Source organism: Thamnophis elegans, chromosome 1 (assembly GCF_009769535.1).
Source record: "Thamnophis elegans isolate rThaEle1 chromosome 1, rThaEle1.pri, whole genome shotgun sequence".
In the NCBI taxonomy this organism is placed as follows: Eukaryota; Metazoa; Chordata; class Lepidosauria; order Squamata; family Colubridae; genus Thamnophis; species Thamnophis elegans.
The window spans coordinates 173,553,875-173,569,884 of NC_045541.1; the positions used below are offsets into that span (position 1 = coordinate 173,553,875).

General features: G+C 46.2%; 1 protein-coding gene across 1 annotated transcript in view; it reads right to left on the reverse strand.

Moving 5' to 3' along the window:
- Nucleotides 1–424: 424 nt before the first annotated feature.
- The window catches only part of TMEM59L (transmembrane protein 59 like), a 43,443-nt gene continuing 27,857 nt past the window's right edge, over nt 425–16,010 (reverse strand). Inside the window, exons 4-8 of the mRNA XM_032232908.1 lie at nt 14,899–15,045; nt 10,605–10,713; nt 9,731–9,854; nt 6,516–6,633; nt 425–1,008 (exon numbers count right to left, since the gene is read on the reverse strand). Coding sequence (XP_032088799.1) covers nt 856–1,008; nt 6,516–6,633; nt 9,731–9,854; nt 10,605–10,713; nt 14,899–15,045 — 651 coding nt within the window. The 3' untranslated portion in view covers nt 425–855. The remainder of the gene's footprint in view (nt 1,009–6,515; nt 6,634–9,730; nt 9,855–10,604; nt 10,714–14,898; nt 15,046–16,010) is intronic.

Consider the following 16,010-nt stretch of genomic DNA (forward strand, 5'->3'; position numbering starts at 1 on the left):
TTTCCCACCAAGGCTCAAATAAAAAGCAGGCATCACCCCATTAATCACCCCCCCCAATTCTTTTAGACAAAAGAAAAAACAGGATAAGCAGCAGCTCCTCAATGGCGTTGAGGCAGAAGGAATCGCCCAGCCTTGTTCAGTAAAGGTGAAGATTCCCCTCGCACATATGTGCTAGTCGTTCCCGACTCTAGGGGGCGGTCCTCATCTCCGTTTCAAAGCCAAAGAGCCAACGCTGTCCAAAGACGTCTCCGTGGTCATGTGGCCGGCATGACTAAACGCCGAAGACGCACGGAACGTTGTTACCTTCCCACCAAAATGGTCCCTATTTTTCTACTTGCATTTTTACGTGCTTTCGAACTGCTAGGTTGGCAGAAGCTGGGAGAAGTCACGGGAGCTCACTCCGTTAGGCGGCGTGTGGGATTCGAACCGCCAAACTGCCGACCTTTTCTGATCGACAAGCTCAGCGTCTTAGCCCCTGTGTCCCATGTGAAGCCCATTTCCCCAAATCCTTCCGGCCCTACCTCAGGATCTTAATGCTGGGTTTGTTCATTTCGAAAGCCGCGATGGCAGCCTTTGAGAGCCGGGTCTCACAGACTAGCCCCCTCTTTCTCAACAGCCAAAGGGTTGCTGCTGGGGGAAAAAAAATATCATGAACTTGTGTGTTTTCCAGCAGAGCCCTTTGCAGAAAAGTGCTGGGCTTCGCAAGACCTTCCTGGATGAAAAAGCGTTGACAGAATGCGCTATGGGAGGGACCGGGAAGCATCATGGAAAGGTTGTTGTGGTTGTTGAGAGGAACGCAGAAGGAGGGGAGGGGCGGATGGGGCATTAAGAGGGGTGGGGGGTGGGGGTGGGCTCTTAGAGCACAGTCTTGTCTAAATCCACCTTGACCGGCAGTACACCTGCTTCCTTGTTCTCCTCCGTGGGGCAGATGGCCATAGCAATGACGGGGCGCAAGGAATAGGGCACAGGGCCATCTAGGTATTCTTTGTCTCCATTGATGCTCAGGGGCTAGAAGGAAGGACAGAGAGATTGTTACAAAAAATGCTGTCACTGTCATTCTCCTTCTTGGATGGTTTTAGAAGAGGCTGGGCAGCCCCCTGGCTTAATTAGTATTAACTACCTGGTGTGGTTTTAATTCAGGTGGTCTAATTCAGGTGTGTCCAACTTTGGCAACTTTTAAGACCTGTGGACTTCAATTCCCAGAATTCCCCAGCTGCCTGGCTAGGGAATTCTGGGAGTTGAAGTCCACAGGTCTTAAAGTTGCCAAAATTGGATAAAGGTAAAGATTCCCTTGCATATGCATGCTAGTCATTTCCCGCTCTAGCGGGCGGTGGTCCTCTCCGTTTCAAAGCCGAAGAGCCAGCACTGTCCGAAGACATCTCCGTGGTCATGTGACCAGCATGACTATAGCAACAGCAATAGCAGTTAGACTTATATACCGCTTCCTAGGGCTTTCAGCCCTCTCTAAGTGGTTTTACAGAGTCAGCATATTGCCCCCCACAGTCTGGGTCCTCACTAAATGCCGAAGGTGCACGAAACGCTGTTATCTTCCCACCAAAGGTGGTTCCCTATTTTTCTACTTGCATTTTTAACCTGCTTTCGAACTGCTAGGTTGGCAGAAGTTGGGACAAGTAACGGGAGCTCACTCCGTTACGTGGCTCTAGGGATTCTAAACCACTGAACTGCCGGACTTTCTGATCAACAAACTCAGTGTCTTAGGCCCCGAGCCACCACGTCCCTAGTTGGATACCCCTGATTTAATTGGTTTTCCAGCACGTTGCAGATGGCAGGACTAGATGACTCTCTTGCAATGCCTTCCCACTCCACGCAGGCCGTCCTCGAGTTACAACCATTCACTTAGCGACTGTCTGAAGTTACGGCACTGAAAAAAATAACTTATACGACTGGTCCTTGCATTTATGACCTTTGCAGCATCCCCACAGTCACCCGATTGAAATTCAGGGGCTCGGCAACCAGCCTATATTTACAACAGCTGATGTGATCATCTCCTCACAGCAAAGCCAAGACAGGAAGCCAGACTCACCGCAGGATTCATTGAAGAATGGCAGTGATTTGCTTCACAGCCATGGTAAAAAGGTAATATTGGGTGCAACTCAGTTAACCATCGTCTGGCTCAAGAATAGAAATCCTGGTCCCATTTGTGGTCGTTAAGTTGAGGACCCCTTGCCAAGTTTTGCAGATATCGGCCTGGCAGCTCTCCAAGCCAGATAAGGTCTGTGATTGTAAATCCTCCTTTCAAAGACTTTGCTGGATGTGAATGAGAGGGGAATTCACAGCAAATTAATAAAAGGGTTTTTTGCTGGGATAAGGAGTTTGCTTCATGCTTTTGGGAAGCCTCGATCAGAACAGGGTGGCCATATACATTTATTTAATAAATAATAATAAATAAAGAGCTGACCAAATCAGAAGGTAATCTTTTCCACTGCAGTAGCAACACAAGGGGGGCAACTACTTTTCCATTGGAGAAACTAGCCATGTCAACTGACTCATTGGCATATGCAGGAAAAAAAAGAAACTCCTGGGACATAATTTTACCAAGAGCACAGGTAGTCCTCGACTTATGACCACTGTTGAGCCCAAAATGTATGTTGCTAAGCGAGAAATTTATTAAGTGAATTTTGCTCCATTTTATGACCTTTCTTGCCACAGTTGTTAAGTGAATCACGGCAGCTGTTAAGTCAGTAACATGGTTGTTAAGTGGATCTGGCTTCCCCATTGACTTTGCTTGTCGGAAGGTCGCAAAAGGGGATCACGTGACCCCGGGACACTGCCACCGTCATAAATATGAGTCAGTTGCCAACTGTTTGAATTTAGTGACCATGGGGATGCTGCGACGGTCATAAGTGTGAAACATGATCATAAGTCACTTTTTTTCTGTGATGTAACTTTGAACAGTCAGGAAATGAACTTTATAAGTTGAGGACTACCTGTATAATGTTACTGATAGATCCATACTGGTACGGAAGAAGCAAATTCTAAAGATTTCCAGGGAAACTACTGAGATATGTTTAGATACAGGTAGTCCTCAACTTATGACCTCAATGAAACCCCAAACTTCTGCTGGTAAGCAAGACAGTTAAGTCAGTTGTGACCCATTTTACAATCTTTCCCCCCCCCCCAGTTGTTAAACAACTTGTTAAGTGAGTAATGTGGGTGTTTTGTGGATCTGGCATCCCCCTTGATTTTGCTTGTCGGAAGACAGCTGGGAAGGTTATAAATCATTTATCACGTGACCCCGGGACAGTGCAACAGCCATAAATACGTGCCAATTGCCAAGCACCGCAATTTCGATCGCGGGACCATGGTGATTTGAGGGGTGTTAAATTTGTCAACGTTCAATTTCCAAACATTAGGGGGGTGCTCAAAATTTGTGACATGCCTCGAGGATCGTAAAGATATTTTGATTACTTTAATATAATTTAGATGTGCTTGATAAGCATCTACATCAATATCATAAACCTTTCGTTTCTTTCCTGGGGATGCTGCAACGGTCATCAAAGCCACTTTTTCAGTGCTGTTGTAACTTCGAAGGATTGAATGGTTGCAAATTGAGAGCTACCTGTATAGGATTTCAATCTAAAAATTAAGTGTGTGTGTTTGTATGTGTGAGAAAGTGAGAGAGAGACACAGAGACAAAGACAGATGTGTGTGTGTGTGTGTGTGTGTGTGTATGTAGAGAGAGATAGAGAGAGAGACAGAGAGACAAAGAGAAACAGAGACAGAGAGACAGAGACAGAGACACACACAGAGGGAGGGTGGGAGGGCGGGAGAGGAGACAGGGAGACAGACAGGCAGACACAGAGGGAGGGTGGGAGGGAGAGGGAGGATGGGAGAGACAGACAGGGAGAGGGAGAAAGAGAGACAGACAGACAGACAGACAGAGAGGGCGGGTGGGAGAGGAGACAGGGAGAGACAGACAGACAGACACAAAGAGAGGGAGGGTGGGGGGGAGAGGGAAGGCGGGAGAGACAGACAGGGAGAGGGACAGAGAGAGAGAGAGAGAGATAGACAAAAACAGAGGGAGGGAGGATGGGAGAGGAGGCAGGAAGAGGGACAAAGAGAGAGAGAGTCAGACAGAGAGGGACGGCGGGAGAAGAGACAGGAGAGACAGACAGACAGACACAGAGAGAGGGAGGGTGGGAGGGAGAGGGAAGGCGGGGGAGACAGACAGGGAGAGGGACAGAGAGAGAGAGAGAGAGAGAGACAAAAACAGGGAGGGAGGATGGGAGAGGACGCAGGAAGAGGGACAAAGAGAGAGAGAGTCAGACAGAGAGGAACGGCGGGAGAAGAGACAGGAGAGACAGACAGACAGACAGACACAGAGAGAGGGAGGGGGGGAGAGGGAAGGCGGGAGAGACAGACAGGGAGAGGGACACAGAGAGAGAGATAGACAGAAACAGAGGGAGGGAGGATGGGAGAGGACGCAGGAAGAGGGACAAAGAGAGAGAGAGTCAGACAGAGAGGGACGGCGGGAGAAGAGACAGGAGAGAGAGAGAGACAGACAGACAGACACAGAGAGAGGGAGGGTGGGAGGGAGGGAGAGGGAAGGCGGGAGAGACAGACAGGGAGAGGGACAGAGAGAGAGAGAGAGAGAGACAGACAGACAGACACAGAGAGAGGGAGGGAGGGCAGGTGGGAGGGAGCGGGAGAGAGAATAAGAGATGTCCTGAGTCTTAGCGTGACCAGTAGTTCATTTCTTCAGTAAAGGGCTTTTCTTTATCTGTAATAGAAGTATCTTATCAGAGGTATTGAATTGTGCCTTCAATCTCTGGCTAGGAGTCTTCCAGTGTACATCAGCCTGGCAAATGTCCAAAAACATCTTGGATGAGAGCAGTGCTTATCCTTTTGAGAATAGGAAGTTAGGGATTAAAGGATTCCATCAGAATCTACACTCATCTATTCACAGGGCCATTGTTCTCACTTCCGACTTCTCCTTGGCCTCAGGCCAACTGTGCAGGTTTGTTGGGGTGATAAAATTGGGCTTGGGTAGGTAGACAGAATCACTGAGCCTTTTGAAAGATAGTCCTCAGCTTATAACAGCAATTGGGTGCTAAACCACAAGGTTACGCGATGAGCGTGTCACTTAGCGACAGCAATTCCAGCAGTCCTCATTGCAGTGGTTGAATGAGGACTGTACAGGTTGCTAAGCAAGGATTTCACTTGACAGCAGCTTTCAACTTCCTGCTGGCTTCCCCAATGACTTTGCTTGTGGGAAAGGGTCAAGGAAGGTCTGAAATTAGAACCATGTGACTATGGCTTGCTGCAACACCATAATCACAAGCCAGATGCCTGGATCACAATCACATCACCATGAGGATGCTGCAACAGAGAGAATGATGAGGACTAATCATAAGTACCATTCATTTAGTGCTCTTGTAATTTTGAACAGTTGCTGAATGAATGGTCATAACCGAAGGACTATGCGTATATTTGAGAGGAAAACTATTATATCAGAATACATTGCTTACCGTATTTTTCGGACTGTAGTGCATAAGACGCACCAAGATTTCGAAGAGGTAAGAAAAATAGGCCGTTTTTCACAAAAATGGGATGCGGGGGCGGGGCTTCAGGAGGTCAAAAATGGCTGTATTCGGTGTATAAGACGCACCAACATTTCCACACTCTTTTAGGGGGAAAATGATGTGTCTTATACTCCGAAAAATACGGTACTATTAAAGTTGATAATAAAAGGTAACTAATTCATATATGTATGTGTGTGTGTGTGTGTGTGTGTGTGTGTGTGTTTTCATAGATTTTCACGGGTGTAGGTATGCTGGTATTTAGGTCTTTTCCCATGTAAGATTAACAATCTTGTAACAATCTCACACGATAAAAGACCCGAATACAACAAGACCAGCATATCTATGTGTGTGTGTACATATATGTCCATACACACACACAAACACACACAAACACACTACATATATATTCTGATTCTGAATCTATTCTCTTTCCCCATCCAGGCACAAAATTGATAATAAAAAGTAACTAATTCCTTCTGAATGCATCAAACACTTTAACGAGCCACGGTGGCGCAGTGGTTAGCGTGCAGTCCTGCAGGCTACTTCTACTGACTGCAGGCTGATTGCAATTTGGCAGTTTGAATCGCACCAGGCTCAAGGTTGACTCAGCCTTCCATCCTTCCGAGATCAATAAAATGAGGAGCCAAAATTATTGGGAGCAATATATGCTGACTCTGTAAACCTATGCTTAGAGAGGGCTGTAAAGCACTATAAAACTGTATATAAGTGCTATTGCTATTGCTAATACCCAGATTAACCTGTTGCCAAAGAAAACAAGAATGACTCTTTGCAAATTTAAAGAAGGATAAATGATTTTTGGAAAACGTCAGGGGCCAAAGCAATCTTCCTACTTGTCTTCTTGGTCTCCAGAACCCCACGTTAGAGTTCACGCAATCCAAAGTCCTGAAAAAAGACTTAGCCAGTGACGAACAGAGCTACAAAAAGGACCCACCCCTATTAATTTCTCCCTACCTGAGTCTTGACGTGTTGATCCGGCGCAGTCACCAAACTGGCGCAACTCAGCCAGAGCATCACCATGATGGAAAGGAAAAGACAAGCAGCCAGAATCCAGCGGGGCAGCCCCGAACGCCTGTAACACCCACAAGCAGCCACCCCACCCGCCAAAGAGAGGCCACAAGGTTACCTTGGAGGGATGGAGAGGGAGCTTCAAAGTATCCACATATACATGCGTAGAGACACGTTTGCTAGCAATTAAGATATTGGCCTAGAACCCAGGAGTCGGTGAGTTTTAGTCCCGCCTTATGCACAAAAGTTGGCTGGGTGACTTTGGACCAATCACCAGGAGTCGGTGAGTTCTAGTCCCGCCTTATGCACAAAAGTTGGCCGGGTGACTTTGGGCCAATCACCAGGAGTCGGTGAGTTCTAGTCCCGCCTTATGCACAAAAGTTGGCCGGGTGACTTTGGGCCAATCACCAGGAGTCGGTGAGTTTTAGTCCCGCCTTATGCACAAAAGTTGGCCGGGTGACTTTGGGCCAATCACCAGGAGTCGGTGAGTTCTAGTCCCGCCTTATGCACAAATGTTGGCTGGGTGACTTTGGGCCAATCACCAGGAGTCGGTGAATTCTAGTCCCGCCTTATGCACAAAAGTTGGCTAGGTGACTTTGGGCCAATCACCAGGAGTCGGTGAGTTCTAGTCCCGCCTTATGCACAAAAGGTGGCCGGGTGACTTTGGGCTAGAGAGTCAAGGTTTCTCCAAAGCACCTGAAGGTAGGATAAGAAGCAATGGGTGGAAACTAATCAAGGAGAGAAGCAACTTAGAACTGAGGAGAAATTTCCTGACAGTTAGAACGATTAACCAGCGGAACAACTTGCTTCTAGAAGTTGTGAATGCCCCAACACTGGACGTATTTAAGAAGATGTTGGATATCCATTTGTCTGAAATGGTGTAGGGTTTCCTGCCTAAGCAGGGGGTTGGACTAGAAGACCTCCAAGGTCCCTTCCAATTCTGTTATTCTATTCTATTCTATTCTATTCTATTCTATTCTATTCTATCACCAGGAAACGGTGAATTCTAGCCCTGCCTTATGCACAAAAGTTGGCTGGGTTGACTTTGTGCCAAATCAGTGGTGAGCGTACCGGAGCCTGCCCAGATCACCTGGTACCGTTTCTGTATTGAATTGAATTGAATTGAATTGAATTTATTATATTTGTATGCCGCCCTTTTCCCCGAAGGGTGTATGGTGCTCTGGAGTTCCTGCCCACGCTCCTTACCTATCTTTAAACTCTTTGGCGCTTCTGCGCATGCGCACAGCACGTACAGCGCCTTCGTGATGCTCCACTGAGCAGCATGAGCATTGCGAAGGCTCGCGGAGGCGCTGCTGGACAGTAAGGCATATGCGCACGCTGCACATATATGCGCACATTCATGTGGAGGACGCTGGGATCCGTAACCCACCAATGGGCCAAGCACTCTCTCAGTCCAACCCTCCTCACAGGGTTGTTGTTATGGGGAAATTAGGAGGAAGGTGTATTAGGGATATTCACTGCCTTGATTTATTTGTGAAGTTATAAAGGCCAATAAAATTTCAATAGATCTATACATGGGTGATCATTTTTGCCCTATTTCTGAGTGCTGATTAGCGGTTGATTTCTAACTTGTACTTCTGCCAATGTTTCATTCTTTATTGTCTAACATTTCACAGAGCTCGTATTGTTGAATTGGGGATCTGACCAGGGATGATCGGAAAAGTGAAGATGGGGATGGCAACAGTGGAATTGAAGCTCGGCCTGTTTTTTTAATCTGCACTGATGCATATTAAAAAAATACAGATGGAGCTTCTATCCCATCATCAGGGCTATCCACTTGAGTTTTTAATTTTTTTAAAGAAAATATTTCTCAACAGGACTACAAAAGATTAACTAAATTACAACCCATAAAGAAACAATGAAAATAAAATGAATGAATAAATGGGGAAAAAATTAAACAGAAAAAGAAAGAAAAAAAAACACAAAAGGAAGAAATTACTGGTGTCAGTCCTTCAGTATAGAACAGGGTTCTGCAAAGTTGTCCCCTTTAAGACGGGTGGACTTCAACTCCCAGAATTCCCCAGCCACTCTGGCTGGGGAATTCTGGGAGTTGAAGTCCACCCGTCTTAAAGGGGACAACTTTGCAGACCCCCTGATATAGACGAAGCTAGAAAACCAAAGTCCTGCCGGACAATATTGCTTTTATTTTAAAGTTATGGGACAGGTAGTCCTTGACTTACAACTATTCATTCAGTGACCATTCAAAGTTACAATGGCACTGAAAAAAAAGTGACTTATGACCACTTTTCTCACTTACGACCTTGTTCTGACCGAGGCTTCCCAAGAGCATGAAACAAACTCCTTGTCCCAGCAAAAAACTTGACTTAATTGACTGTGAATTCTGCTCATTCACATCCAGCAAAGTCTTTCAAGGGAGGATTTACAGTCACAGACCTTATCTGTCTTGGAGAGCTGCCAGGCCGATATCTGCTAAATTTGGCAAGGAGTCTCGGAGAGTCACGAACCAATTAAGGGAACTAATTTTCTCCTGCAAACTCCACTCCCCTTTCACTCCTCTTTTATTTCCTCTGGGAAGGGCCATTCATTGTCTGGCCTTACTCCCAAGTCGATCCTTGTTCTTTAGCTGTTCCCTTCATCTGGCAACTCTGCGCATGCGCACACTGGGAACAGGCTCCAGCTGTTTGTCTGCCTCACTGATGTCTGACTTTGAAGGCAGCTGATAATTGGCATACGGCTCTGGCGCTCTCTCTTCCTCCGACACAGAGCCCTCATCAGAGCCTTCCCCAGACTCCAGGACTGGCCCATGTTCCCCCACAACCTCCTCACTGTCCAACTCTGGTGGCAGCTTCGCTAGTGGGCCACAACAGACTATAGCTGCATCGCTATGGTCACATAATTAAAAAATGGCCGCTAAACGAATGTTTTAAGTCAAAGACTACTTGTATGAATTTAATGTAGAGGGTGGGGGGGAACCCAAAGGGAAAAAAGGAAGGGAAAGCAGCATTTTCCTCAAGCCTAATGCAGATGTTTGGATTATCCTGCCACCAAGATCAGCTTCACCACAATTTATCTTGCATCTGATCCAATCCAAATATAATTTCATTCCCCAACTTTCTCAGTTTCCTTCTCTTCCTAATTTCTAAACCACAAGATAAAAAAAAAACCCAGAGCAGCATTACTTGGACATGCAGCCTAGGAAATCGTGCTCCAGAGGCATCTGAGATTCCCCCACGGGCTGAGCTGGGGCTGGAGCTGGACTCTTGGGCTCTTCGATGGGAGGTTTCTCCAATTTCTCCTGAAGGCCTGAAAATAAAATAAATGAGAAAAGAGAAAAATAAAAAGGAAATAAGAGGAACGGGTTACAAAAAGCTCAGGACGAGCGCCAGCAAGTTTATTTAATTAGCAATAGCAATCACACTTAGACTTATACACCGCTTCATAGTACTTTACAGCCCTCTCTAAGCAGTTAAAAGGATCAGCATATTGCCCCCCCCCCTAATAATATGGGTCCTCATTTTATCAACCTTGGAAGGAAGGAAGGCTGAGTCAACCTTGAGCCGGTGAGATTTGAACTGTAATTGGTTGTTTTTTTCCTCAATCAGCCATAAGAGGGAGCCAGAATGACTGTTAGCTCTCTGTTTCGTTAGATGCTGGGCTGATCTGATCTGAGTGTTTTGGAAGCTGGCTGTTAGAAAGTGGCGTGAGCTATTGTAAGTTTTGCAACTGCTCGCAAACTTTGAGTTCTGAACTGATTGTATGATACTGGACTATGTTATTTGGATTATCCCTTAAATGAAAGACGTTGATGACTGACTGTCTCATCCGTGTATGACTTGGATAGTTTGATGGACTCTGATACCTCTATTTCCACGAAAGTAAAAGCCTATTTAAACTGCAGTGTCTCTGTATGCTGGTTTGTGTGTTCTCCAACACAACTCTCACAACGCTTCTCTGAACGCACTTGCTCTCCCAACGGGGAGCTTACCTAACACACATGCCACAATTAAAATCTGCCTTCAGCCAGCTCATATCTATCCTGAATCTTCACGTTACCTGTGTGTGGCTTCAAGGTGTTGGGAGCCGAGACTGTCCAGGTCTTCTCCGAAACCTCTGATTTGGGTCCCTGGGCCTCAGGAACGGGATACTCAACTTCGGGTTGTGACTGTCAAAGAAAGGTAGAAAGGAAGGTCTTTCGTATCTGCTGCATCTTGTTTAAGGAGAACTGACCTTCTGATGAGGGCGTCCCAGGCAAGAATATTGCATAAATCATGTTCCAGACCACATGTCCCTGCAGCTTTAAGGACTGTGTCTTCTGGAAGCTTAAACCCAGAGGGAGTTCCTACCGGTTTGGGTCAGTTCTGCCGAATAGGTAGTAACTCGGCCGGACATGTGACCGCACTGGTTCTATCCTGGGCGCCGCCATCTTTATTTTCTGTTCTGCACATGCGCAGAACAATCTTCATTGAAAAAATGTAATTTCCCCCCTTTTTTAATGGTGTGCGCATGCCAGTCCCAGAGAGGTTGCAGAGATGGACTGTTTTTCCCCAAAAATGATAATGTTTTTTCCTTCCCCGCCCCCAGAAGCACTCTGCAGGCTTCAGCAGGGCTGGGGGAAGGCAAAAAGGCCTCAGTTTTTGCAAAAAATGGCCCATTTTCTACCAATTTTTCACAAAAAAACGGGGGCATTTTTGCCTCCCCCAGCTCTGCTGAAGCCTGCCGAATGTTCCTGGGGGGCCAGAGAGGACAATAATTTTTTTTTCTTACTGGGTAGTTTGTAAGCCGTTTCGGTGGGCCTGGCTTGGCGAGGGGGTCACGTGACTGAGTGTGCATGAGTGATGTCAAGTTGGCCACACCCACTCAGTCACATGCCCCACCCATCTAGCCATGCCCACCGAACCGGTAGTAAAGCTTTTTGAAACCCACCCCTGCTTAAACCTGAAGTGAAGTGGACAGCTACATTTGGCTCAAAGGATGGGCTAGGCCCACGATGGTGGACCTCTGGCACGTTGCACCCCAAATGGCGCATGAAGCCATGTCGCCTGGCACGCGCGGCCTCGCCTGTTTGTCTTCTGGGTTTCTGGCGGGCACACGCATGCAACGATCAACTGTCCTTCGCACACCTTCACGTACTGAAAACTGGTGGGAGCATGCCCGCAAGCCAGCTGATTATTGGGTGCACCCGCGCTCCAGAACCTGGAAGTTCAGCTTTTCTGGAGCGTGATCACTTCACGTCTGGGGCAGTGTTGAAAACCAGCCCGAGGAGCATGCATGCATGACATTTCCATGCCACCTTTTCAGCAAACGCTCAATGCCGAAAAGGTTCGCCGTCACTGAGCTAGACTAAGTTTGGCATCCCGCAGGTCGCCCTCAAAAGGCGGGCAAGGTTAGGGTCCACTTTGCGATGAGGTTTCACTGAAGAAAATGGGTAGACGTAGTCCTTGACTTACAACCAGTGGCTTAGCAACCACATTCCGATGGACCCAACCTGGGCAGAGGTGGGTTCCTACCAGTTCGCACCTATTCGGTAGAACCAGCTCGTCAAATCTACCGAACCGGTTAGAAGAGGTTCCACCAGTGGACCCGGAAAGCAGGCCACACCTACAGAAGAGGTTCCAAAAACTTTTGGTCCTTGGATATGATTATTCTACACTATCATGCTCATATTTCTAAAACTCAGTGCCTCTGTGAAAGGTAAGGATGACTACTGCGTTTGTGGTGCAATCAGAACATTGCGTGTGTTGAAGTTGTTTTAACGCAAACCAAAGATGCCTTTTAAAAAACAAGTTTACATCATATTCTTATGCATGCCAGGGCTGTGTGTGAGGTAATTTAAGATGGTTCTGACAAGTGTCGTCGGCATCTTCATATCCGGTCACATGGGTGGCAAGCCACTCCCATCCGGTCACATGGACAGCAAGCCATTCCCACAAAGGAGGCCACACCCACAGAGTAGGTTCGAACAATTTTTGAAACCCACCACTGAACCTGGGGTATGTATGACCTGGATTTGAAGTTTCGACAGTCGAAACCTGCCACCCCACAATCATAGGACGGCACTTCAGGAACCTGACTGCATTTATGGCTCTTTGCAGCGTCCCACGGTCACATGATCACGTTTTGCGATGGTTTTTGCCAGAAACTGGCATTTACTTTCAGTTTTCAGGAAAACCTCCTCCATAGCGAATCATTCGTTTGCTTAATGATTATCACAAAAAGATCATAAAATTGAGTCAGTCACACGACTGACCCCTTCATTTTATGCGCATCACAAGTTATGGTTCTGATGGCAAGGCTCCATTATGGTCCTAACTTGAGGACTACAAGTACTTTCACCATCTGCAATTCTAAAGGTACTCATTCTGCCTCAGCTTCATCTCACGGGAGAAAAGGTGACTGCAGTTTTTCCTGCCTTCATTCTTTTGGCCATAAAAGGAAGGTCTATGAGTTACAAAGAGTGGACCTCAGTTCAAACATTACAACTCGCCGCAATCATCTCGTTGTGGCTAACTCGGCATGGGACAACTTGGCACGAGACAATTCCACGTGGGTGTTCTGAACTAGGCTTCCCAAGAGCATGAAGCAAACTCCTTGTCCCGACAAAAAAACCCTTTTATTAATTTACTGTGAATTCTGCTCATTCACATCCAGCAAAGTCTTTCAAGGGAGGATTTACAGTCACGGACCTTATCTGGCTTGGAGAGCTTACAGGCCAATCTCTGCAAAACCTGGCAAGGAGTCTTGGAGAGTCACAAACCAATGAAGCAAACTAATTGTCTCCTGCAAACTCCACTCTTCTTACTCTCAAGTCGACCCTTGTTCTTTAGCTGTTCCCTTCATCTGGCAACTCTGCGCATGTGCACACTGGGAACAGGCTCCAGCTGTTCGTCTGCCTCACTGATGTCTGACTCTGAAGGCAGCTGATAACTGGCATACGGCCGTGGCCCCCTCTCTGCCTCCGACATAGAGCCCTCATCAGAACCTTTCCCAGACTCCAGGACTGGCCCAGGTTCCTCCCCCACCTCCTCAGTGTCCGAATCTGCTGCCAGATCCACTGGCTGCTGGCGGGCCACAACAGTGGGATAACTCAGTGTGATGAATAATATCCACCCCAGTTATCCCCCATTTCCATTTTTATGTCCCATTTTTAATGGAAATGTCCAGCTCAAAGATGACTTTTAATTAATTATTTTGATTTTAATCTAATTTGGTCACAGCAGGTAGCAGCACCTAACCAATGTTGGATGATCTAAAGGATGACACTGGGTTGGACCTGGTTTGTACTGGATAAGAGACCACTAAGAAATCCCAGGGCTCTAAGCTAGACTGGAAAGTTGGGGTGTGGGGGGGGGAAATGCCCAAAGAGAAAGAAGTAAATTTATTCCATAAGTCCTCGCAATTCTATAGAAAGCCAGGGTGATAAGAGTGGTTTAGTCCACCCACAGCCATGGAAACTCTCTGGGTGACTTGATGTCACTAACCTTCAGCCCAGCCAATGTTATGGGGATGTTGTTGTGGAAGAAACTGGATGAGGAGGGAGGGAGGGGGGGAGGGAGGGAGGGAGGGAGGGAGGGAGGGAAGGAAGGAAGGAAGGAAGGAAGGAAGGAAGGAAGGAAGGAAGGAAGGCTCCACATAATCATGGAGCTTGCATTTTTACCTAAATGTGGTCCTATTAGATGAGTTGTAAGCGCTGTGAAATAAAATTTTAATTAGAGGGAAATCACTCCTGCCAGAGATCTGAACAGGTTATTTTCAATAATGTGTCAATGCCTGCACCTGTACAACAAATTCAACTTGATTGATATTAATCTTGAATTGTTATTTTTGTTTTCTTGGCTTAACGTGCTGCAGAGATCAAGATCATTCCATTAATTATAGTTCAATATTCTGTGCTAAATAACATGGGTTAAATCAGTTAACGAAATACACCGAGTAATGCAAACGCAGAACAGAATTCTAATCAATTAAAAAGAGCCCCCTCCCCTTAATTCTTTTCTGATTTAGGTTTCTCATTTCTACTATTCCTTTCCTGAATTTCCTGTTACCGCTCCGGCCCTATGGAACGAGCTACCCCCAGAGATCCGGACCCTACCCACTCTCATGGCCTTCCGAAAAGCTATCAAAACCTTTTCCGGCAGGCCTGGGGCTGTTGACCTCTTGATTGAGGTCCAGCCCCGCTTAGACTGGGTGTATGTTGTGTTTCTTTTTAATTTGCTGTGTCTTGTTTGTTTTAATCTTTTTAATATTTCTTATTTCTGTAAACCGCCCGGAGTCCTCCGGGATTGGGTGGCCTATAAATTCAATAAATAGAAATAGAATCTCCCCCACCCCTACTTTTCCCACTACTCACCTGAAACACGACTACTTTCCCATCATCTGCCTGCAGATAGAAGGTCCACGTGGAGGAAATAAAACTCTGAGCAGAGCTGACGATGTCATTGCAGAAACTGGAGACCAGGTCGAAGACGGAGAAGGAGGCTGGCTTCTCGTCTTGGATCTATTAAATTACAAAATGAAATTAGCACTGATTAAACTGATTCCTTCCTTCTCCCATGAAATTGAAAAGAGTCACTTAAACCAGGGCTCTCCAACCGTGGCAACTTTAAGACTTGTGGACTTCAACTCCCAGAGTTCCTCAGCCAGCTAAAACAACCTATAAAACATTTTGTAAATGTTTTCCTTATAGGATGTCAACATTGTCAATTTGTAATTTTTTCCCCATACTTTTTCCCAATGCTCCAATTCAATATTATACCCGAAGTTTTTAGCCCAAATTATCATTGTTTCTTTCATGGTTTCACATTTTCCTTTTTCAACTGATACAGGTAGTCCTCAATTTATAACAATAATGGAATCGACCCATCACGGTCATAAATTGTGATGATTGTAAATTAAGTCACTCATAGAACCGACCTGATTTTTGTGATCTGTTTCACAGCATTTGTTAAGCAAATGCTGCAGTCATAAAGTGACTTCTATGGTCATTAAATGACCATCATGGTTATTAAGCCAACCAACAATTTGCTATAGGCTGGTTTGGCCAAAAACTGGAAGTAATGCCGGGTTTTGGGCAAAAACCATCACAAAATTGTAGCTGTGTGATTGTGGGACACTGCAAATGGGTTTTAATGGTGTAGAACAGAGTCTCCAACCTTGGCAACTTCAAGCCTGGTGGACTTCAACTCCCAGAATTCCCCAGCCAGCTGGCTGAGGAACTATGGGAGTTGAAGTCTACAAGTCTTAAAGTTGCCATGGTTGGAGACCCCTGACTTCAAAGGTGGGTTCCTACCAGTTCGCACCTATTCGGTAGAACCGGTTCGTCAAATCTACCGAACCGGTTAGAAGAGGTTCCACCAGTGGACCCAGAAAGCAGGCCACACCTACAGAAGAGGTTCCAAAAATTTTTGGTCCTTGGATATGATTATTCTACACCATCATGCTCATATTTATAAAACTCAGTGC